Genomic DNA, 25477 nt, shown 5'->3' on the forward strand with positions numbered 1-25477 from the left:
ATTTTTTTAAAAAAAAGCATTTATATGGCCCACCTCCAGAGGAAGCGCATCATATCTGCCCAAGATTCCTCTTTACTGAAGTTCTCATCCCTGTGTTCCAGGAGGAGATAACTGCAGCCACTGCTTTTCATGCACCCAGGCAGAGCTTGGGTTCCACTGCCAAGTTGGTTATGTGAACACGGGTGGGATAGGCTGAACTCAACCCAGACTGGAGCCATGACCTAACTGGAGCTGATTATTCAGGAACCACTGCCTTGTGGATGCCAATAGGTCACTGAGAGTGGTATTTAATGCTGCTAAATGCACATCAGGTTTATTGATTTCTATGGGTGTACTCTGAGTAGGACTCGGAATTTTCTGAAGGGGTGTTATGTGGAACTTTGAGAAGGAAAGAAGGAACTCAGGGAGGTGGGACTGAAGAGTCGGGAAGGGCTATTGCTGCCTAGTGATCAAGATCCCTGACTCAATCATTGATCTGGGTCTTTCTTTTCAACTTTAATTTACATACATTAATTCATAACATAGCCAAGTATAATTGCACATGCCAATTAAAATAAAATACCAGCAGAAAAGGATATCTGAAGTTCAACACATAGGAACACATATCCATGCCACTTTCAATTTGTTTGTTTAGACATTTCTCTCCCAACTTTCACCAAGGAACTCAAGGCGATGTACATCCTTTTCTCCCATGAACCCATGTCTCTCAGGTATTAGACTAATACCACGCTGGTGCCGTTGCCCTTAGTTCCTTAGTCACCACTACCTAAAAGGCCCTCTGCCTGCTTCCCTGTAACTTCGCCTCTCCCAATGGAGGAACTGCCAGAAGGTCCTTGGAGCTGGACCTCCGTGTCCGGGCTGAATAATGAGGGTAGAGATGCTCCTTCAGGTATACTTCCACAATGGGATTATTGACTGGTTTGGAAGACTCCAGGGAGGAGAAAGAAAACAGCAGTGGAAAGGATAAACAATGTTAGGAAACCAGGTTGGGGCAGGGGGTGCTGAAATGGACTGAGGAAAGGGTACCTTTTGTTGGAAAACAAGCCTCCTAGGGAGAGGCTGGCAACTCTCCCAGACTCCTGGCTTGCTTACCGGTGATCTGCCCTGGCTGCAATCCCTGCAAGTCCAGGATAGATCTCGATAGGCGACATTTCCCAGTGTGGAAAATGCACACCCCTCCCTCCTTGCTTCCCTAGCAGGGATAGGAGATAGTCAGAAATCCTTTTACATCTCTTTATTTCTGACTTTGCAGCACTACAGAAAACACGTCAGATCTGTTCAGACTTCAGCAAGCAAGTGACAAAGACTTCCCACACATACGCAACAGGAAGGTCTCATATTACACTCAGAAAACAAACTCTTGAAGCCTGTGAACTTCCGGGAAGATTCTTTCCCACAGCTAGCCACATCATGTGATGTTTTCAAGCTACCAGTTTGCAGCTGCGTTGCCTTCATATCGTAACACCTTTGGGGGGGGAGGTAGTGTTGGTGTCTACCTTGAGTGGGCTCAGCTCATCCTCATGCTGCTTATAATTTCCTCCCCCTCTCCCTTTGGCTTCAACCCACGCAGAATAAACCAGGGCTTGTGGGAAATGCAGTTCATGGATGATGGGAATTGTAGTCCAAGAACAATCGGAGGGTCACAGGTCCACTATGCCTGATATCAAGACAAGATTGCTTATCCATCAACAGTCCTGATTCAACTGGGACATCACAGAATTACAGAAGCTATCCCAGTTTCTGACTGGCTGTCCCGGTTTTTGTGCTGAGCTCCCTTGCCAGTCATCTGGCTCTTGTGAGAGCTCAGAACCCAAAGATAAATGTCTTTGGTGAAAAAAAGGCAGCTGCACTTTAGTCCATAGAAGCAGAGGAGGAGGGGGACTGCTGGTGATGCAGATCAAGCTGCCCCCACTGGACCCATTAGCCATTCTTCCTCCGCCCAATGCTGCCCCCACTGGAGGAGAAGGAGACAACAACAACCGGGGGCTGAAGAGGGGAAGCCCCAGCTCATTTACCCGGGAGTATGGCACTGAAAGACGCAAGTCCCAAGTTTAATTGGCAGAATGTTGGAGGGTCTGAGATTTTGTTATCTAACAATCCATCCATGTTCCCTGTGCTAATGTTTGGTTGTCTGCTCAAAATTCCAGTAAATTGGGCAAGCCTCCGGTGTGTCATAGCTTAGAAACACTGAACAGAACAGAAACCTGGATTCCAGAAACAACTGAAGCAACCTTTTGCCAAATTTTCTTCCGGATCTTCTGTTATGGTTGCCGGTGCACAGAGACATCGGAGGACAGCCAGTGCGAGCCCTGCTCAAGATATTCTATAAATTGGGCAAAGTCGGTATCGCTTCATATAAGTAACAGTGACTTTATTTATTCAGCTAAGAGCTATCAGTTCCATATTTGCAAAGAGTCAATTAGATATTTAGGTATAATCATACCAATGTATATCACCGAATTAGTAGCATGTAATTTAAACAAAGTAATTGATGAGTTTTCTTTATATATTAATAGATGGGAGTCATTTAACCTGCCCTTATGCGGAAGGGTTAATACTCTCAAACGAACATTATTACCAGAATAATCTATTGTGTGAATAGAATTCCAGGTCATATATGTAGTAAATATTTCCAGAAAAGGAATTCCTTAATTAGGAAATGCCTATGGGGTTCTGCAACTCCAAGAATATCCTTACTAAAAATGCAATTATTAATTAAAAAATGAGGATTTGGCATTTAAGAAGGATATTGACCAGAGGAGCGGAGGAGACCTGTCCAATGATCAAGGCTCTGAATACCAAGCCTTATGTTGACAACGGCTGAAGGAGTTGGGTACCCACATTTTCCACTATATAAGATGCACCAGACCATAAGACGCACCTAGTTTTTGGAGGAGGAAAAGAAGAAGAAAAAATTCTGAATCTCAGAAGCCGGAACAACAAGAGGGATCGCTGCGCAGCTAAAGAAGTGATCCCTCTTGCTGTTCTGGCTTCTGGGATAGCTGCGCAGCCTGCATTCACTCCATAAGATGCACATACATTTCCCCTTACTTTTTAGGAGGGGAAAAGTGAGTCTTATAGAGCAAAAAATACGGTATGTTGAGTCTGCAAATGAGGAGACTGAGAGGCGATATGATAGCCATCTCAAGGGCTGTCACATGGAAGAGGGAGCAAGCTTGTTTTCTTCTGCCTTGGAGGGTAGGACTCTAACCAATTGGTTCAAGTTACAAGAAAAGGATTCTGACTAGACATATGGGGGGAAATTAATGAATGTAAGATCTGTTCAACAGTGGAACGGTCTCCCTCAGGAGCTTGTGGACGCTCCTTCCTTGGAGGTTATTAAGCAGAGGTTGGGTGGCCAGCTGTCCGGGATGCTTTAGTTGAGATTCCTGCATCGCAGAGGGATGGAGTAGATGACCCTTGGGGTCCCTTCCAATTCTCTGATTCTATAATTCTATCAATATATAAAGAAACCTCATTAGGTACTTTTATTATATTACATACTGCTAATTGGGTAATATCCTTTGGTATGATTATACCTAAATATCTAATTGATTCTCTGCAAATATGGAACTGATAATACTTAGCTGAATCAATAAAGACACCTTTACTTCCGACTTTGCCCAATTTATAGAATATCAAGTAGTATGACCAAAATGATCTACCATTTGCATCAATCTTGGAAAAGAAGTCATGGAAAAAGGAAATGAAATTTACTGCTCCTTTTACACTTATAGAAAATCATTTTAAAATGAGGTGCAGGTGGTATTGAATGCCAATAAACTTGCCAAGATGTGTAAAAATGTGGCAAGTAAATGTTGGAAATGTAAGCAAATAGATGGCTTATTCTTCTATATGTGGTGGACATGCAAATAAGCTAAAGGTTTTTGGGGGAAACCAATGGTTCAGGACCTGCTCTCAGACAGGAATGATCAAATTATTTTAATAGTGGCTGAATTTTTGAGTGATGTCCATGTAGAAAAACTGGCCCATTATAAAGGGATTTAGTGGTTATTAATTAATTGGTGATGTCCTAGTGTTGTATTATTTATGCAAATTGATTTTCCCTGGAGTTAAAGATCTGACTGGGACAAAGTTTGTTACGTTGAGCTCGTATTTTGCACAATTTGTATATGGTGTCTGATAATGTGTGGTTAGTTAGGCCTAATAAAGGATGTGTATTGTCAGGGAACTGACATCAGAGGAAAGGGAGGTGGTAGGGCTCCCAGAGACTGGGAGAGAGTCAGCAGCTAAAGCAGGGACAAGGAGGGGGAGCGAGGGGTCTCTGGAGGAGGATCTCAGTAATGCTGAGAGAGACGTAGCAGCTCAGGCAGGAAACAGCAGGGGAGAGAAAGGGGTGAGAGACACTTCCAGCGAAAATAGCGGGGAGGTGTCAGAAGCAACTGCAGGGAGACCCATGCTTCGCCGGAAGCTGCCACGTCGTGAGTCCAGGAGACGCGTTTCTGTTAAGGAACTTCTTTGCTGGAAGCGCTTCCGCAGGCAGCCACTTTCAGACTCTACTAGTGACTAGAGCAGACATGTCTGAGGAGCTCTGTCACACACAGAGGTTTGTGGGGCCGCACAAACTCTGAAGGGGCACAATTTTAAGCACAAGCAGCTAATCATCCCCTGACAGCAGTCTGACAGTCTTTGTACGCTGCCTGTGCAGGAGAAAGCATCATGAGCAACCCAGCCGGAACCGGAGAGGCAGGGGTTGGAGCTGGTCCAAGCTTGGAAGAAAGGTATCAAGCTCTGGAGGTCCAACTTGCGCTGCAGACGGCGAGGCTCGAGGAGAGAAGGGCTCAGGATGCTGACAAAAAGGGGAGAACCACTCAGTTCCCCAGAAAGGTACCAGGATTGGTGCAGAAGTTTGGGGGGGACCCCAAGGATTACCATGCCTTTAGGACTGAGATGCAATATGCCCTGAATTTGCAGTTTGATGAGTTCCCTGATGAGGAATCGCGAGTTGCTTTCGTAATTGGGCATCTTGAGAAGGGGGCGCGGGACTGGGTTCGACCCCTGATGGCAACGCACAACGATATCCTAAAGGACACTATGAAATTCTTTCGTGCAATGGATATCATGTTTTCCAGCGATATTGAGGAAGGGGTGGTGCGCAGACAGCTAATGGCTTGCAAGCAGGGAAGCAGATCTGTCCGTGAGTACTGGACTGAATTTACCATGCTGATTCACAGATTGGGGTGGGATTTATCGGCAGCACCCATTCAGATGCTATTTGAAGAAGGTCTTTCTTCAGCTGTGAAAGACGAGCTGGCCAGGAGCCCCAGGGCGGTGTCTATGGATCAGCTGACCAAATCTGCGCTGACCATTGGAGCGCGCCAGGAGGCAAGAGCCTTGGAGAGGCGGGAAGGGAGAGGGGAACGTTGGAAGGAGTTACGCATTCCAGACATTCCTGAGCCAGCTTTCCCGCCGGCAGAGCCGATGGAAATCGGAACAGCCCGCGCGCGCGCAGTTTCAAAGCCCAGTGAGGGGGCGAAGAAGGAGGGAAAGGGAGCCCGGAAATGCTATCTCTGCCAACAGCCAGGCCACTTTGCCAGAGTCTGCCCCCAGAGGAAGGAATGGCAAGGGATGGTGGGAGCAGTTGAGGGGGGAGAGCAGGGAGAAACGGAGCAGGTAAAAGCCAACGCCTGGTTGCCAACGTCAGGGCACTGCAGCCAGGCCAAAGAGCAGTGAAAGTGCCCGTGCCAGAAGCTCCTCGACCTGCTCTAGTGATTGAAGTGTCGCTAGAGCTGCAAAATGGACACCCCCTAAAAATAAAGGCGCTGTTGGACTCAGGCAGCTCCTGCAATTTTATGAGCAAGGAGTTTGCTGCTGAACATCAGATACAGACTATCCCTTTAAGCAACCCCCTGCAGGTGACCACGATCGATGGCAGGGAACTGTTGGGAGGAGGAGTTAGCTTGCAGACCATCCCAATGATAATGAGGGTGGCAAGGCACACAGAACTGATAGCGTTTAATGTGGCCACCTTGGGAGGCGCTCCCATTATTTTGGGAATGAGCTGGCTAGCCTTACATGATCCGCTGGTGGGCTGGCATCAAAGAGTGGTTTCCTTCGGTTCAGCACATTGCTTAGAACACTGCAGGGGGGAAAAGGGGTCAGCAGGGGCCCAAGCCACCCTAGCAGGGACTGAAGTAATGGGGAAGGGGAAGGTGCCACCACAGTATGCTGATCTCAGCGACGTGTTCAGCGAGAAGGAAGCTGACCAACTACCCCCGCATAGGCCCTTTGATTGCCAGATCAATTTACTCCCTGGAGCACAGCTTCCTGTAGGCAAGTTGTATGCCATGTCAGACAGGGAAATGCAGGAGTTGCGAGCGTTCATTGACAAGAACCTGAAGAGAGGCTTCATCAGAGAGTCCAAGGCAGTGGGGGGTAGCCCAGTGTTTTTTGTGGATAAAAAAAACACGGACAAGCCGAGGCTGGTATGTGACTTTCGGCGCCTAAATGCAGTGACAGAGCCGGCGGCTTTTCCTATGCCCAGGATTGATGATATTTTGACCAGGGTGCGAAAAGGAAAGATTTTTACAAAGCTGGACCTAAGGGGGGCGTACAACCTGATACGTATAAGGAAAGGGGATGAATGGAAGACCACCATGTTCACCCCTTTGGGGGCATTTGAATACCTCGTTATGCCTTTTGGATTACAAACAGGCTCCGCGTGTTTTCAAGCCTTCATGAACCACGTACTGGGGCCTTTGCTCTACAAGAATTGCGTGGCCTTCTTAGATGACGTGTTGGTGTATTCGGAGAATGAGGAGCAACATGTGAGAGACGTCAGAGAAGTGTTGAGCAGGCTGCAAGCCAACAGACTGTGGGTGAAACTGGAGAAGTGTCAGTTTCATACCAAGGAGGTGGAATTCCTGGGGTACCGCTTGTCAGACAAGGGGTTGGCCATGGACCCCGGCAAGGTTCAAGCGGTGCTGGAATGGAAAACACCCAAGACCAAGAAGGATGTGCAGAGGTTCCTAGGGTTTGGAAACTTTTATCGTAAGTTCATCCGAAACTTCGCCCACCTGACGGCGCCCATCACGGACTGTCTCAGCAGTAAAAAGAAGTTTGTTTGGACGGGGGAGGCGGAGCGAGCGTTTGAGGAACTGAAAAGGGCCTTCGCCTCTGATGAACAACTTCTACATGTGGATTTACAAAAAAAGCTGAGGGTCGAAACAGACGCTTCTGACAGAGCCATAGGGGCGGTGCTTCTTCTGCAGCCGGGGAAGGAGGGGTCAGAGTGGCGACCGTGTGCCTTCTTTTCGCAAAAGCTGAACAAATCTGAGAGGAACTACACGGTGTACGACCGGGAACTTCTTGCGATTCATGAGGCCTTCCGGAGATGGAGGCACCTGCTAATTGGTGCACAACAGAAGGTGCAAGTGTGCACGGACCATAAGAATCTAGAGTATTGGAGAACTGCGCGAGTGCTCAACCAACGGCAGTTGAGATGGGCCCAGGAGTTCTCCAAATTTAACTTTGAGATTTGTTACGTACCAGGCCCGGAGAACGTTAGGGCGGACGCTCTCTCACGCAAACCTGAATATTTGGAGGGAGAGGGTGCACCCGAAGAGACCCATGTCATTCCCGAGGACCGCTGGGTGTGTGGGGCGGCATTGGTGGGGCAAAGGGAACTGGTAGAGGGAACGGTGCAGGATGAATACGCCCAGGACAAACTCAGGGGTCTCAGGAGGGAGGGAGACAAACCCGGGGGTTTTGAGGAGAGAAATGGGGCGTTGTACTACAAGGGAGCGTTATACATACCTGAAGGGGAATTGAGGGAAAAGGTACTCAAGCAACTGCACGATAGCCCCACAGCAGGGCATTTTGGGCAACACAAAACCATGTGGCTGGTTACCAGGGAATTCTGGTGGCCCAAGGTCAGGGAAGATGTGCGGGAATATGTGAGAGGGTGTGACCGATGCCAACGAGCCAAGGGGGAGAGGCGGGCACCGGCAGGTTTATTAGAACCACTACCCACGCCGGAAAGGCCATGGGAGGCAGTGGCAATAGATTTCATGACTGATCTGCCCAGGTCCAAAGGGAAAACAGCCATCATGGTTGTGGTAGACCTGTTAACCAAGATGGCCCACTTTATAGCCTGCTCACATGCGGTCACAGCGGAAGAAACCGCTAAATTGTTTGTGGAAAATGTGTTTAGGCTGCATGGCGCCCCCTTGAGGGTGGTTTCTGACCGAGGGAAACAATTTACTTCCAGGTTCTGGAGGAAGCTCATGAGCTTATTGCATGTAGAGGTGAATTTCTCTACTGCCCGTCATCCAGAAACCAACGGGCAGGCGGAAAGAGCTAATGGTGTCCTCCAGCAATATTTGAGGTGTTATGTGAATGACAGAGAGAATGATTGGGTGGAGAAGCTGGCGTTGGCAGAATTTGCCTACAACAATGCAGAGAACGTGTCCACGGGGATGAGCCCTTTTTTGGCTAATCACGGGTGTCATCCCCGAGCCTTCCCAGGGGGGGAAGGGGAGAACTGGAGCGTTCCAGCCGCAGAACAGTTCGTTGAAGAAATGGAAGCGATCCATCGCCAGCTCCAACTTAATTTAAACAGGGCGAAGGAGGAATATAAGAGGCAGGCAGACAAAACCAGAAGGGAAGGGGAAAGCATTAGGGTGGGGGACCAGGTGTGGCTGTCCACCCAAGGGTTACCATTTAAAGGAGGTTGTAAGAAGTTAAGACCCAAAAGACTGGGCCCATTTGAAGTCACGCAACAGGTCAACCCAGTGGCTTTCAGACTCCGGTTACCGAACCACATGAAGTTGCACCCAGTGTTCCACAGGTCGTTGCTGTCACCGTATATAGGGGACAGAGAGGGGAGGGTCAATAGGGGACCAGCTATGGAGGAAAAAGAACACAGCTACCATGTAGCGGAGATTCTCGATTCCAGGTGGAAGGGAGAGCAAGTAGAGTATTTGGTAATGTGGGAAGGGGAGCCGGAGTCGGAAAACACCTGGGTCAGGGCAGAGGATGTAGATGACGAGGTTTTGATTGAAACTTTTCATCAGAGATTCCCTCGAAAACCCCAGCCAGTGGCGAGGTTCCGGAGGGAATACTTCGCCACCACCGACGAAGAAGAAGAGTTGGAGGGGTTCTCTGATTCCGAGGTGGAGGAGGATTCAGCGAGTCGGAACGAAGACCGATGGAGGGAAATGTTCGAGACGTCTGAAGATGAAGAGGATTCTTTTCGGGGTTTCAGCTCCTCACCGCCCAGAGGAGAGAGTAGGGGCGGGGGAGAAGGGGGCCCTGGAGGGGAGGTGGATGTCAGGGAACTGACATCAGAGGAAAGGGAGGTGGTAGGGCTCCCAGAGACTGGGAGAGAGTCAGCAGCTAAAGCAGGGACAAGGAGGGGGAGCGAGGGGTCTCTGGAGGAGGATCTCAGTAATGCTGAGAGAGACGCAGCAGCCCAGGCAGGAAACAGCAGGGGAGAGAAAGGGGTGAGAGACACTTCCAGCGAAAATAGCGGGGAGGTGTCAGAAGCAACTGCAGGGAGACCCATGCTTCGCCGGAAGCTGCCACGTCGTGAGTCCAGGAGACGCGTTTCCGTTAAGGAACTTCTTTGCTGGAAGCGCTTCCGCAGGCAGCCACTGTCAGACTCTACTAGTGACTAGAGCAGACATGTCTGAGGAGCTCTGTCACACACAGAGGTTTGTGGGGCCGCACAAACTCTGAAGGGGCACAATTTTAAGCACAAGCAGCTAATCATCCCCTGACATGTATATAAGATTTTTGGGAAACAATATATAATGAAATGAAGAAAATGTTGAAATAGGCTATCCCCCAAAAGCCTGAAACTTTTCTTACAGGCATAAGAGGGACAAAGGTTCCAAAGGCGAGGACTAAACTATTTATGTACAGTAGCTAGAAAATCATATGCACAGAAATTAAGAGATCACAATGATGAATGTTTCTCGAAGAATGGAGGCCTTTTGTGGACTTAAAACAACCTGTAGTCAGATGAAATTGTGGGCAGGATAAGAGCAGCGGAGGAAAAATGCTAAAATAACTGCAGTACAGAAACTTTTTGTAACAGATGAATATATAATGCAGTAGAAAAGGTCTAAGTAAAAACATTGCGGAAGTGGGGGCGAAAAGTCAATTTATGAAACAATGTGACTATTTGATAGGATTATCATTGTGAATATGTCTGGGGGGGAATTATAAAGAATTATACTACACAAAAGAGAGAATGGTCTACACTGACACACAACAGTTCTTCAGGGTTGCCGATCGGGAAAATACCTGGGACTCAACCTGAGAACTTCTGCATTTGCAGCAGATGATTCCCTCCCCCCCCCACAAGATTGTGCTGCCCTCTTACCTGCAACAACATGGAAGAGGATGAAGACCAGAGCAAAGCTCAGGTAAAGGAACCTCATGGCTGGATTTGTCTCTCAGATCTCTGCCCAAGGGAAGACGCTCCAAGGCCGAAGGAAGTCAAGTTTCAATGGAACAAGGAGGTTCTCTCCACTTATAGTGTTGCCGTGCCAAAAAGATGCTGAAACACACATTTGTACATCTGAGTAGGAAAAGCTGCAAGCAGGTATTTCCTGCAATTGTCAGCATTTGAACCGTCCACGCCCCCTTTTCCTTAACTCATCCTAGGCAATTTATTCATCTTGGAGAACTTCCTGGGATTTACCTAAAGAACATCCTTTCTCAAACAATCACAACGTGTGCTGTACTTTGGGTGCAGTTTTTCCAATTCCATATCAATTAACAGATTTCCCGTCATCTCACAGAATCAGCTGCCATGTTCACGGCACCTGGATGGAAAGGAAGCGGAATGTTGTTTAGGAGATTTGCTTTAATGCAGTCTGATGCAACCGCAATTGCAGTACAGTGGTACTTTGGTTCCCAAACTTAATTTGTTCCGGAAGTCCATTCCAAAGCCAAAGCGTTCGAAAATGAAGGCACACATTCCCAGAGAAAGTAATGCAAAATGGTTTAATCCATTCCAAACTTCTGAAAACAACCTCTAAAACGGCAATTTAACTTGAATTTTACTATCTAACGAGACCACTGATCCATAAAATGAAAGCAATAAACAATGTACTGCAGTCACACAATCAGTCAATCAGTAGCTGAACTGGGTCACAAAAACAAAACAAAAAGAGCCGCAAAAACAAAGGCACAAAATAAATAGCAAAAACAGCCAGACCTCAGCGTAACACTCCAAACGGAAGTGCGGCACTCAAATCGGAAGCATAACCATCAAAACAGAAGTGTTGCACTCAAAACGGAAGTGTGGCAGTCAAAACAGAAGTATAACACTCAAAACGGAGCACCTTTGGCTTCTGAAAAAGGTTCACCATCCGGAACACTTACTTCCAGGTTTGCAGCATTTGGGTTCCAAGTTGTTTGAGTACAAAGGCATTTTGGAACCAAGGTACCACTGTACCTACAAAGAAAGAATCTTTTCCTTTTGCTTTTCTTCTGGTCTGCAGTTTTGGATTCATTTTTGCTTAATATGCTTGTTTCTGTGAGGCTTGTATTTTTATGTGCTCCTCCCCTATTTTGTGACCCGCCCCCCCAAAAAAAAACACACCATACAAATTAGTGGTTTTAATCCATCATTCATAATAAATAAACAGAAACAAGAACAACAGATGTAAAATAAAAATAAAAATGCAGAAATGAGAAAGGGGCCCAAGTATCTACAGTGGTACCTGGGGTCACATACGCTTCAGGTTACAGACTCCGCTAACCCAGAAATAGTACCTCGGGTTAAGATCTTACTTTCATTAATTTCCCCCCATATATCTAGTCAGAATCCCTTTTCTTGTAACTTGAACCGATTGGTTAGAGTCCTACACTCCAAGGCTGGAGAAAACAAGCTTGCTCCCTCTTCCATGTGACAGCCCTTGTGTTATTTGAAGATGGCTATCATATCTCCTATCATCTCCTCATTTGCAAACTCAACATACCCAACTCCTTCAGCCGTCTTCCAAATAATAATAATAATTTTTATTTTTACCCCGCCCTCCCCAGCCAAGGCCGGGCTCAGGGCAGCTAACAAGCAATAATAAAAGCAAGTTGAATGAATACAACTTAAAAACAAAATTAAAATACAACATTAAAATATTGAAACATTAAAATATTAAAATGTAGCCTCATCACAGGAGGAGAAAGGAAAAGAAAAAAGAAAGAGGGGGATGGAATCAAACTGGCTCCAAGCCAAAGGCCAAGCGGAACAAATCTGTCTTACAGGCCCTGTGGAAAGAAATCAGATCCTGAAGGGCCCTGGTCTCATGAGACAGAGCGTTCCATCGGGCCGGAACCAGAGTTGAAAAGGCCCTGGCTCTGGTTGAAGCTAATCTAACTTCCTTAGGGCCCGGGACCACTAGGGTGTTTATGGACCTTGAGGCTCTTTGTGGGGCATACCAGGAGAGGCGGTCCTGTAGGTATGAGGGTCCTAGGCTGTGAAGGGCTTTAAAGGTCAAAACCAGCACCTTAAATCTGACCCTGTACTCCACCGGGAGCCAGTGCTGCTGGAAAAGCACTGGGTGAATATGCTCTCATGGCAGAGACCCCGTGAGGAGCCTCGCTGCAGCATTCTGCACCCGCTGGAGTGTATGGGACAGCTTCAAGGGCAGCCCCACGTAGAGCGAATTACAGTAGTTAAGCCTGGAGGTGACCGTTGCATGGATCACTGTGGCCAGGTCGGGGCGGGAAAGGTAAGGGACCAACTGCTTGATGTGGCGAAGGTGGAAAAATGTCGCCTTGGCTGTTGCTGTAACCTGCGCCTCCATGGAAAGGGAGGCATCACGGATTACACCCAAGCTCTTAACAGAAGGCAATGGCACTAATTGGGCCTCCGCAAGAGAAGGGAGTTGGTCCCTCATCCCCATGCCATCTCAATCCAGCCATAGGACCTCTGTCTTCGAAGCATTTAGTTTTAATCGGCTCCCACGAAACCATCCAGCCACAGCTTCCAAGCATCTACTAAGTGTGTTCGGGGCCGAGTCGGTGTGGCCATCCATCAGCAGATAGAGCTGAGTGTCATCAGCATATTGGTGACAGCCCAGCCCAAAGCTCCGGACAATCTGGGCAAGGGGGCGCCTAAAGATGTTAAAAAGCATCAGGGAGAGGATTGCGCCCTGCGGCACTCTACACACCAAGGAGTGGCACGACTACATTTCCCTCCCTAGTGCCACCCTCTGTCCCCAACCAGAGTTAAGAGAGCACAGCCACTTACGGGCTATGCCCTGTATCCCCACGTCGGCGAGGCGGTGGTCCAGAAGATCATGATCAACGATGTCAAAGGCTGCTGACAAATCTAAAAGGATCAGCAGTCCTGACCCGCCTTGATCCAGTTGTCTACGGAGATCATCTGTTAGGGCAACCAGAGCTGTCTCGGTCCCAAAACCAGGACGGAAACCGGACTGAAATGGATCTAAAGCCGATGTTTCCTCCAGAAACCTATCAAGCAGTTCAGCAACTGCTCTCTCAATTACCCTACCCAGGTATGGAAGATTTGAAACTGGGCGGTGATTGGATAGGTCTAAAGGATCTAGTGAAGTTTTCTTTAAGAGCGGACACACCACTGCTTCCTTCTGTTCCCCTGGGAATGTCCTCGTGGCAAGGGACAAATTGATAATTTCAAGCAGGGGGGACTGTGCGACATCTAGACAAGCCCTAATCAGCCAAGACGGGCACGGATCAAGGAGGCAGGCGGTGGGCCTACCAACTTGGATGAATCTATCCACATCAGCAGGAAGTATGCGATCGAAATGGTCCAACACTGGACCTGAAATCAGTCGAGGGGCCTCCAGTTCAGTCACTGTATCTAAATTGGCAGCGAGGTCACGGCGGCGCAACAGTACTTTCTCCACAAAAACGCTCGCAAATGCCTCACAGCCGTGGGTCGAATTTGTGCTTAAATTTGCTTGTCCTTATAAGGACGTCATTGACCTAATTATTCTAAATAGTTGTGCCGGGTGAGAGCTAGCGGATACAATGGAAGCTGCAAAGTAAGATTTCTTAGCAGCTTTCATAGCCGTCTCATAGGCTTTCATAAGCGTCCTATAAGATGTTCTTGAGGCTCCGTCATGAGTCCGTCGCCATGCTCCCTCTAGCCGTCTTAGATCCCGCTTCATTTTCTGGAGCTCCTCAGTAAACCAAGGGGCCTGTTTCGACAGGGTCGCAGAGGGCGCTTAGGCGCGATCTCATCGATGGCTGCCAAGAGCCAGTTATTCCAGTCCTCAACAAGGTCATCTAATGAGTCGCCAGGAGCAACTCTTGGTCTCCAGAGCCTTAATCATCTGACAGCCCTCCTCTGCCCCTCTGGTCAATATCCTTCTTGAATGCCAAATCCTCATTTTTTAATTGATAATTACATTTTTAGTAAGGATATTCTTGGAGTTGCAGAACCCCATAGACATTTCCTAATTAAGGAATTCCTTTTCTGGAAATATTTACTACATATATGACCTGGAATTCTACTCCCACTATAGATTATTCTGGGAATAATGTTCGTTTGAGAGTATTAACCCTTCCGCATAAGGGCAGGTTAAGTGACTCCCATCTATTAATATATAAAGAAGACTCATTGATCACTTTGGTTAAATTACATGCTACGAATTCAGTAATATCCATTGGTATGATTATACCTAAATATCTAATTGACTCTTTGCAAATATGGAACTGATAGCTCTTAGCTGAATAAATAAAGTCACTGTTACTTATATGAAGTGATACCGACTTTGCCCAATTTATAGCATATCTTGAGCAGGGCTCGCACTGGCTGTCCTCCGATGTCTCTGTGCACCGGCAACCATAACAGAAGATCCGGAAGAAAATTTGGCAAATGGTTGGTTCAGTTGTTTCTGGAATCCAGGTTTCAGTTCTGTTCAGTGTTTCTAAGCTATGACACACCGGAAGGTCGCCCATTTTATTGGAATTTCGGGCAGACAACCAAACATTAGCAGAGGAAACATGGATGGATTGTTAGATAACAAAATCTCAGACCCTCCAACATTCTGCCAGTTAAACTTGAGACTTGCGCCTTTCAGTGCCATACTCCCGGGCAAATGAGCTGGGGCTTCCCCTCTTCAGTGGGTCTCCACCCCCTCCAGTGGGGGCAGCATTGGGCAGAGGAAGCGTGGCGAATGGGTCCAGTGGGGGCAGCCTGACCTTCATCACCAGCAGCTCCCCCTCCTCCTCTGCTTCCATGGACTAAAGCGCAGCCACCTTTTTTTTCACCATAGACATTTGTCTTTGGGTGCTGAGTTCTCACAAGAGCCAAATGACTGTCAAGGGAGCTCAGCACAAAAAATGGGACATCCAATCAGAAACGGCCATAGCTTCTGTAATTCCAGGATGTCCCAGTTGAATCAGAACTGTTGATGGATAAGCAATCTAGTCTTGACATCAGGCATAGTTGACCTGTGACCCTCTGATTATTGTTGGACTACAATTCCCATCATCCATGAACTGCAATTTCCACAAGCCCTTGTTTATTCTGCATGGGTTGAAGCCAAAGGGGGAGGGGGAGGAAATTATAAGGAGCATGAGGATGAGCTTAGCGCACTCATGGTAGCCACCGACACTACCTCCCCGCCCCCCAAAAGATACTCTTTCCTCAGTCCATTTCTGAGCCTCCTGCCCCAACCTGGTTTCCTAACATTGTTTCTCCTTTCCACTGCGGATTTCTTTCTCCTCCCTGGAATCTTCCTAACCAGTCAAAGATCCCATTGTGGAAGAATACCTGAAGGAGCATATCTACCTTTATCATTCAGCCGGGACACGGAGGTCCAGCTCCAAGTGTTGGGATTTTAGTTCCCACCAGCTGCGAGCAAGCAGCCAGATTGTTTACATCATGTGATGTATCTGAGCATGAGACAGGAAGTCTGAGCCAGTTCTCAGCGCTCTCAGTGTAACCTGGATGGAGGTACTGTGAGTTGTCTTCCGCTTCTGGGTAGAAGCAGAGTAGTGTCGTAAACTCGCATCCTGTACTGCTCAGGCGAGCAGGCATGCTTTTGTACAGTCTTAATAAAGTAGCAGTTAGACTACGGACTGTCCTCTTCTGTGATGGATTGCCAGAAGATTGCTAGCATGCTCCTCTCAGGAGGGAGGGTTCGCTTATCAATGGTCTTTCTGGACTGAGGGGGATTCCAGACAGAGAGTGACCTCCGGAGAAAGGCCCCCGGTGCCTGGGATGCTGGCACCGCTCCTGGGCAGGCGTTTTTCCAATAACCTTCTAGCGGTTCCTTCACTGGGAGAGGCAAGGTTACAGGGAAGCAGGCAGAGGGCCTTTTAGGTAGTGGTGACCAAGGAACTAAGGGCAACGGCACCAGCGTGGTATTAGTCTAAGACCTGGGAGACATGGGCTCATGGGAGAAAAAGATGTATATTGCCTTGAGTTCCTTGGGGAAAGTTGGGAGAGAAATGTCTAAACAAACAAATTGAAAGTCGCATGGATATGTGTTCCTATGTGTTTAACTTCAGATATACTTTTCTGCTTGTATTTTATTTTAATTGGCATCTGCAATTATAGTTGGCTATGTTATGAATTAATGTATATAAATTAAAGTTGAAAAGAAATATCCAGATCAATGACTAAATCTGGGATCTTGATCACTAGGCAGCAATAGCCCTTCCCGCCTCTTCAGTCCCACCTCCTCCCTGGCACCTCCCTGAGTTCCTTCTTTCATTCTCAAAATCCCAGAAAACACCCTTCAGAAAATTCCGAGTCCTACTAAGAGTACACCCATAGAAATCAATAAACCAGGTGTGCATTCAGCAGCATTAAATACCACTCTCAGTGACCTATGGGCACGCACAAGGCAGTGGATCCTGAAAAATCAGCTCCATTTAGGTCATGGCTCCAGTCTGGGTTGAGTTCAGCCTATTCCACCCATGTTCACATAACCAGCTGGGCAGCGAAACCCAAGCTCTGCCTGGGTGCATGAAAATCATTAGCTGCTGTTATCTCCTCCTGGGACTCGGGGATGAGAACTTCAGTCAAGAGGGATCTTGGGCAGATATGATGCGCTTCCACTGGAGGAGGGTCATATTTAGTCATAAATGCTTTTTTTAAAAAATGAAAAAAATACATTTTAAATTTGCAGGTTAATATGTGTTTAATTAGATGATCATCTGAACAGACTGATCTTTGTTTCATTGCTTGCTTCACAAATGGATTGATCAGGCCCACTTCCACAAGCAAAGATCCAGAAGAATCAGCGTAGCAATCAGGCGTTCACACTTTTGGATGTGGGCTGCTCACTGATGTCACTCAAGGGCACAGCATTGTGCATTGAAGCCACAGTAAGCAGGAAGAGTTAGACCAGATGGGCATCGTTTGGTGAGTTCCTCCTGTCAGAACCCCCCATTTCCTCTTACATTGATTATCGTCCTCCTGAATAAAAGAAAGAAGGAAATCTGTAATTGATGGCACTTTCAGGAGCCTGGAGTCAGACTGCTCACCTTCAGGAGATGAGGGAGGATCATAGAATTGTCGTGTTGGAAGGACTCAATGGAACATTTAAGGAATCTGTAGCAGAAAGGAAGAGGACATGCAGGCCCAGCCCCAGAAGAGCTCTCAGAGGAATCTGCAAGATCAGTGCAGACATCCCCTGACCCATGCTGGATATCAGGATGGGCCGCTGGCAGCTGCTGACTTTGAGGACTCCATCACAGGCTAGAATAGATCTATTAAATTATTTCTCATCTCCAGCTTCAGATTGCAGTTGCTTTTCAATTCATTTCTCCAGTATTTCTAAGAGGCAGAATGAACTATGACCATTGTGTGTATCTGAAGAAGTGTGCATGCCCACGAAAGCTAATACCGATAACAAACTTACTTGGTCTCTAAGGTGCTACTGGAAGGAATTTTTTCATTTTCTTTCGACTACGGCAGACCAACACAGCTACCTACCTGTAACTATCACCATTGCTGGCATTCAAGAATTCCTCCCCTGGTTCAGGTCCTTAGGGACCATCAGGTTTCCAGCTCTGGTTCTACTGCTGGAAATTGTGCATGCACACGAAAGCTAATACCGATAACAAACTTACTTGGTCTCTAAGGTGCTACTGGAAGGAATTTTTTCATTTTCTTTCGACTACGGCAGACCAACACAGCTACCTACCTGTAACTATCACCATTGCTGGCATTCAAGAATTCCTCCCCTGGTTCAGGTCCTTAGGGACCATCAGGTTTCCAGCTCTGGTTCTACTGCTGGAAATTGTGATGTATTTTGGTACTTCAGGAGAGGTCTGGTGAGTGCAGAATGAAGTGGGACTCTTTGTTGCCAAATCACATATGCGTTCTTGCAGCAGCAGCAGACGGCTGGCTCATCCTCATTTACTGAGGGTTGTCTTAACATTTTGGAAAATTAGATCAGAGCTGCCAGTTTTTACTGCCCATGGGAAGTGCAGCCTGCACAGTTTGTACCCATATGAACATCTGTGGCATCAAAATTCCCTGTGCACAGAGGAAAACCTTGAGGCTCTAATGCTTAAAAGAAGATGCAGAACCTAGAAGTGCTGCATCAAAACTGAATCCAAATTTAGAAATCTAAAAATAGGGTTAATATGTCCTGATTTATAAAGTGATTGTCCACTATTTCCTTTAGCACAAACAAAGCCCTGCTTCTGCTTCCTCCAGTGAAGATGCAGAGTGTAGATCAGGAAATCAGGATTAAAAATGAGCAAACATTCACACGTGAGTGGGACCAACTCATGGGTATCACTTACTCCTGCAGCAGCGTTCATTAGAACCACAGGAGGCGTTTGTAATCTCTCCAAAGGTACAGTTCGCAGTCCTTGGGGCCTGGCAAAAACCTCCCGAGAATCTACACAATGGGGGTCCATCTGTGCAAAAGAGAGGGAAGTAGATTTTCATCATTTGAGAGAACTCCTTGTGCAATACAGAAACGTTAATTTGACGGGCATTTTGTTTTGAGCATTGGAAGAGCACTGCCAAGTATGAGAGCCTGAGGTCCTGCACTGGGAAATGGGAGACCAGCCTTCAAATCCAGCCTCATCATGAGGCTCACAGAGTGGCCTTGGGCCAATCACTCAATCTCAGCCTAATCTCCCTTGCAGGGTTGTTGTGAGGATTAAATTAAGAAGAACCATAGAAGCCACTTTGAGCTCCATTGAGAAGAACCTGGGATATAAATGCAATGAAAAAATATCAGTATTATTATGTTCCATAATGCTGATGGGGAAATTGAGGCTGAGAGTGAAAGTGTGGTTATCCATAGGCCAGCTGGTGATCTCATGGTAGAGTCTCGCATACTTGGATTGTCAGGCATGGGAAGTCCTGATTTCACTGATGCTCCGGTCAACATTATTTTTGTACTTCAGGTGAGTTCTGGTGAGTGCAGAATGAAGTGGGAATCTTTGTTGCCAAATCATATTTGTGTTCCTTCAGCAGCAGCAGACTGCTGGCTCATCCTCACTTACTCAGCGCTGCCTTAACATTTTGGAGAGTTAGATCGGAGCCGCCACTTTGTACTTCCCATGGAAAGAGCAGCTTGCACAGTTTGCCCCCATATGAACATCTGTGGCATCGAAATTCCCTGTGCACAGATGAAAACCTTGAGGCTCGAATGCTTAAAAGAAGATGCAGAACCTAGAAGGGCTGCATCAAAACTGAATCCAACTTTTTACTTCTAAAAATAAAATTAATATACCCTGAGCGTATTATCAGCTACTCTGATCCAGAAACTGATCAGTGATTATTTCCTTTAGCACCAGCAAAGCCCTGCATTGTCCAGTGAAGATGTAGAGTGTAGGAAAAACAGGATTAAAAATTAGTAAACATTTGCACGAGTGGGACCACCAAGTCATGGGTATCACTTACATCTACAGCAGCGTTCATTAGCACCACAGGGGATGTTTGTAATCTCTCCAAAGGTACAGTTCTTAGTGATTGGGGCCTGGCAAAATCCTCCCGAGTGTGTACAAAATGGAATTTCAGCTGTGCAAAAGAGAGGGAATTAAATTGTCATTATTTGAAAGGACTTCTTGTGCAAAACAGAAATGTTAATTTGACTGATATTTTGTTTTGAGCATTGGAATAGCACTTCCAAGTATGAGAGCCTGAGGTCCTGGACTAGGAAATGGGAGACCAGCCTTCAAATCCAGCCTCATCATGAGGCTCACAGTGTCTCCTTGGGCCTCTCAGGGTTGTTGTGAGGATTAAATTAGGAAGAACCACAGAAGGCACCTTGAGCTCCATGGAGAAAAAGGTGGGATATAAATGCAAGGAGTAAATAAATCTTCAAAGCCTTCTGTACCAGCAAGTCAGTATTATTATGTCCCATAATACCGATGGGGAGATTGAGGCTGAGAGTGAAAGCCTGGTTTACCCGAGGCCAGCTGGTGACCTTATGGTGGAGTTTTACAGATTTGGAATGTCAGGCATGGAAAGACCTGATTTAACTGACATCATCAATTTAACATAGAATGGTTGATTTGGGGGGGGGATCTTCTTTATAAATGGGGTTGTAGGTGGTGCTGTGGGGTAAACCGCTGAGCCTCTTGGGCTTGCCGATTGGAAGGTCGTCGTTCGAATCCCCATGATGGGGTGAGTTCCCATTGCTCAGTCCCAGCTTCTGCCAACCTAGCAGTTCAAAAGCATGTCAAAGTGCAAGTTGATAAATAGGTACTACTACTGCAGCAGAAAGGTAAACAGCGTTTCCGTGCGCTGCTCTGGTTTTGCCAGAGGTGGCTTAGTCATGCTGGCCACATGACCTGGAAAAATGGTCTGCAGACAGACGAGGGCTCCCTCGGTCAGTAAAGCTAGCTGAGCACCCAACCCCAGAGTTGTTTGTGACTGGACTTAACTGCCAGGGGTCCTTTACCTTTACCCTTTTATATATATTTATTTACTACATATTTATCTTTTTTGCAAAAACAAAACAACTCAGTGGACATCACTTACCATTGCAGCAGATTCCGTTGCTGCCACAGGAGATCCCCTTAATTTCTCCATTTTCACAGTTTGTAGTTGCTGAATAATGGCAAGTTCCTCCTGCTAGTTCACATATAAATTGCCCTGTGTAAAAGAGAAGGGAAATAAATTCATTTCAAGGGGGCAAAGGGGTTGCCAACTACTTTTTTTCCAAACTAGAACCCTGTGTATTTAATGGGATGACCAACTTTTACAGACTTCTGCTGCCTCTCAACCTGTTAACTACTGTTTCATTGGCCAACATTAGCAAGGGTCAGATCGGTCCTCCTTCTCTGCAAACACTCCAGCTGATTCCTGAACCCTGTAAGGGGGCTGACACTCAGCTGCACCCAGCCAGTTGGGTGGCACATAAATCATAACATTATGATGATGATGATTATTACTGCTCCTGGGATTTTTTCTGCACAGCTGAAAAGCCTATATCTTGCAGGTTGTTAATGCAAGGAGAGAAAAATTAGCAGATAATGCACCCACAGACCCACATAACTGGCAACTATGTCATCCTTGATTCCATTCCACTGAAGGTTCCCCCTTTGCTTTCAACATCTGCCAATCAGAATTACTGCTGTTCTGAGCTTCAGAAATACCTTGCCACTTGCGCCCTCTCTGAGAATGTTTTTTTCTGTAATCTTCCCAGTAGTGTTGCCATTGTGTTTTGCTCAGCTCACACCCAACTGTGCTGGCTATAGCCATTCTCAGCTACAAGCCAGGTGAGGAGGGGGTAAGGCCCACCCATTTGGCTAGGGGCACCATCTCTTCATAGGGTATAATGATGGGGTCCTGAGGTGGCAACTGTGGGCATTCTTTAACAAAGAAACTTGCTGGGTTAGGTCTACAATGGAATCCTTCATCAGATATTTACTCTTCATAGATCCAGGACCTCTGGAATTAGAGAGGGCTTGGGGATCATAGAATCATAGAGTTGGAAGAGACCACAAGGGCCATCGAGTCCAACCCCCTGCCAAGCAGGAAACACCATCAGAGCACTCCTGACATATGGTTGTCAAGCCTCTGCTTAAAGACCTCCAAAGTAGGAGACTCCACCACACTCCTTGGCACCCAATTCCACTGTCAAACAGCTCTTACTGTCAGGAAGTTCTTCCTAATGTTTAGGTGGAATCTTCTTTCTTGTAGTTTGCATCCATTGCTCCGTGTCCGCTTCTCTGGAGCTGCAGAAATCAACCTTTCTCCCTTCTCTATGTGACATCCTTTTATATATTTGAACATGGATATCATATCACCCCTTAACCTCCTCTTCTCCAGGCTAAACATGCCCAGCTCCGTTAGCCGTTCCTCATAAGGCATCGTTTCCAGGCCTTTGACCATTTTGGTTGCCCTCCTCTGGACACGTTCCAGTTTGTCAGTGTCCTTCTTGAACTGTGGTGCCCAGAACTGGACACAGTACTCCAGGTGAGGTCTGACCAGAGCAGAATAAGGTAAAGGTAAAGGTATCCCTGCCCTTACAGGCCAGTCTTGACAGACTCTGGGGTTTGTGCGCCCATCTCACATTTATTGGCCGGGGGCCAGCGCTGTCCGGAAACACTTCCGGGTCACGTGGCCAGCGTGACAACGCTGCTCTGGCGAGCCAGAGCCGCACACGGAACGCCGTTTACCTTCCCGCTGGTAAGCGGTACCTATTTATCTACTTGCCCCCGGGGGTGCTTTCGAACTGCTAGGTTGGCAGGCGCTGGGACCGAGCAGCGGGAGCGCACCCCGCCGCGGGGATTCGAACTGCCGACCTTTCGATCGGCAAGCCCTAGGCGCTGAGGCTTTAGCCCACAGCGCCACCCGCGCCCCCTCAGAGCAGAATACAGTGGCAGAATACAGTGGCACTATTATTTCCCTTGATCTAGATGCTATACTCCTATTGATGCAGCCCAGAATTGCATTGGCTTTTTTAGCTGCCGCGTCACACTGTTGGCTCATGTCAAGTTTCTGGTCAACCAAGACTCCTAGATCCTTTTCACATGTACTGCTCTCAAGCCAGGTGTCACCCATCTTGTATTTGTGCCTCTCATTTTTTTTGCCCAAGTGCAATAGTTACATTTCTCCCTGTTTAAATTCATCTTGTTTGTTTTTGCCCAGTTCTCTAATCTGTCAAGGTGGTTTTGAAGTGTGATCCTGTCCTCTGGGGTGTTAGCCACCCCTCCCAGTTTTGTGTCATCTGCAAATTTGATCAGGATGCCCTTGAGTCCATCATCCAAGTCGTTGATAAAGATGTTGAATAAGACCGGGCCCAAGACAGAACCCTGTGGCACCCCACTAGTCACTCTTCTCCAGGATGAAGAGGAACCATTGATATTTGGGTCCTCTTTTTTCCCTTTCTTGAAAATAGGGACAATATTTGCCCTCCTCCAGTCGGCCGGGACTTCGCCTGTTCTCCAGGAATTCTCAAAGATGACTGCCATTGGTTCTGAGATCACATCTGCCAGTTCTTTTAATACTCTTGGATGCAGTTCATCTGGCCCTGGAGACTTGAATACATCTAAACTAGACAAGTATTCTTGTACTATCTCCTTAGTTATTCTGGGCTGTGTTTCCTCTGCTGAATCATTTGCTCCAAATTCTTCAGGTCGGGCATTGTTTTCTTTATCGGAGAAGACTGAGGCAAAGAAGGCATTGAGGAGTTCAGCCCTTTCTGTGTCCCCTGTTTGCATCTCACCATCTTCTCCTCTGAGGGACCCCACTGTTTCTTTGTTCTTCCTTTTGCTATGAACATACCCATAAAAGCCTTTTTTGTTGCTTTTAACCTCTCTAGCAAGCCTTTCCTTTCCTTTTAGTATTACTGTCCATGGGATCTCACCCAGCACTTCCCTAAGCTTTATATAGTTGGCTTTCTTAAAGTCAAGAAATTGAGTCCTAGTATGCTTGGCTGCTCCTTTCCGCTGTATAGTAAACTTCAGAAGAGCATGATCACTCGCACCTAATGATCCTTCCACTTCTACCCCACTAACCAAGTCATCAACATTGGTTAGGACCAGATCTAAAATGGCTGTTCCTCTTGTTGCTTCTCCCACTTTCTGGACAATGAAGTTGTCTGCAAGGTAAGTGAGGAATCTGTTTGACCTTATGCTCTTTCAAGAGTTTGACATCCAACAAATATCTGGGTAATTGAAGTCCCCCATTACTACTATCTCCCTTCCTTTTGCATGCTTGGCCATCTGTTCCAGGAAGGCATCATCTATGTCCTCCGTTTGGCTTGGGGATCTATAGTAAAATCCCACAATGAGGTCACTGTTATTCTTCTCTCCTTTAATTTTGACCCAAATGCTCTCACTTTGGCTTTGAGGTTCTAAATCTTGGATCTCTTCACAGGTATACACATCCCTGACATATAACGCCACTCCTCCTCCTTTCTTGTCTGGTCCGTTTCTCTGAAATAGATTGTATCCCTCCATTATTACATTCCAATCATGGGACTTATCCCACCAGGTTTCAGTGATGCCTATTATGTCATATTGAGTATGCTGTACCAAGAGCTCAAACTCATCTTGTTTATTTCCCATGCTTTGTGCATTAGTGTACAGACATTGAAGTCCATTAATCATTCCCCGGTGTCTCTTATTTAAGGATTTTTTCCTCCCACCGCTAGGTCTGCGTGCTGTTTGCTCCATTTGGTCTATGACATTTGGATGATCATCTTCATCAATTGATAGAATCCTACCTTCAGGAGCACTGTCTCCCTGCACACTAAATCTTCTAAACTCTCAGCAATATAAATGACCACCATGGAAGCTGCCTTGTGGCTCATTCAGCATCCTGAACATTCTGCTTCTGCAAAAGCCATGTATTCAATTTCAATTTCAATATTAAGTATATTGTTAAATACTTTCCTCCTCCACCACCCTTTTTAAGCAGCCAGATAGAATAGGGAGCAGCTAATTCATGCTGTTGTTCCACCTACAGCAGTTTCTCAGGGTCTCCGGCAGGGAAATACCTGGAATTGAAGCTGAGACCTTCTGCATTTCCAGCAGCTACTCCCTCCCTGTGCCCTCTTACCTGCAACAACATGGAAGAGGATGACGACCAGAGTAAAGCTCAGGTAGAGGAACCTCATGGCAGCAGTTTTCTCTGAGATCTCTGCCAAAGGGAAGGCACTCTAAGGCAGAAGGAAGTGGAGTTAGGATGGAACAAGGAGGTTCTCTCTACTTATAGTGTTGCAGTGCCAAATCCGGTAACTGTCAGCATAGCATCTGAACCCTCCAGGCCCCTTTCTCTTAAATCATCCTAAGCCATTTATTTATCTTGCACATCATCCTACGATTTACCCACACAATCACCTTTCTCATATATTGACAATCTGTCCTGTGCTCCAGGCTACAAACAGGTATTCGTGCAACTCTCAGCATCCAAACTCTTCTCTCTTAACTCATCCTATGCAATTGATTCATCTTGGAGAACTTCCTAATATTTACCTGCAGAACAATCTTTCTCCTGCTCTTTTCTTTCCATATCAGTTAACAGATTTCCTGCCATCTCACAAAAGCTGTTGCCAACTTCGCAGAGCCTGGATAGAAAGGAAGT

General features: G+C 46.7%; 2 protein-coding genes across 3 annotated transcripts in view; one reads left to right on the top strand and one right to left on the bottom strand.

The window, feature by feature from the left end:
- The window catches only part of LOC309529593 (uncharacterized protein), a 50950-nt gene extending 25729 nt beyond the window's left edge, over positions 1 to 25221 (bottom strand). Inside the window, exons 1-4 of the mRNA XM_082217983.1 lie at positions 24953 to 25221; positions 20924 to 21037; positions 19841 to 19957; positions 18727 to 18843 (exon numbers count right to left, since the gene is read on the bottom strand). Coding sequence (XP_082074109.1) covers positions 18727 to 18843; positions 19841 to 19957; positions 20924 to 20974 — 285 coding nt within the window. The 5' untranslated portion in view covers positions 20975 to 21037; positions 24953 to 25221. The remainder of the gene's footprint in view (positions 1 to 18726; positions 18844 to 19840; positions 19958 to 20923; positions 21038 to 24952) is intronic.
- The window catches only part of LOC309529575 (uncharacterized protein), a 64312-nt gene that overhangs the window by 9109 nt on the left and 29726 nt on the right, over positions 1 to 25477 (top strand). The window lies entirely within an intron of this gene.

This window comes from Podarcis vaucheri (assembly GCF_965113315.1).
Source record: "Podarcis vaucheri genome assembly, chromosome: 3".
Taxonomy (NCBI): Eukaryota; Metazoa; Chordata; class Lepidosauria; order Squamata; family Lacertidae; genus Podarcis; species Podarcis vaucheri.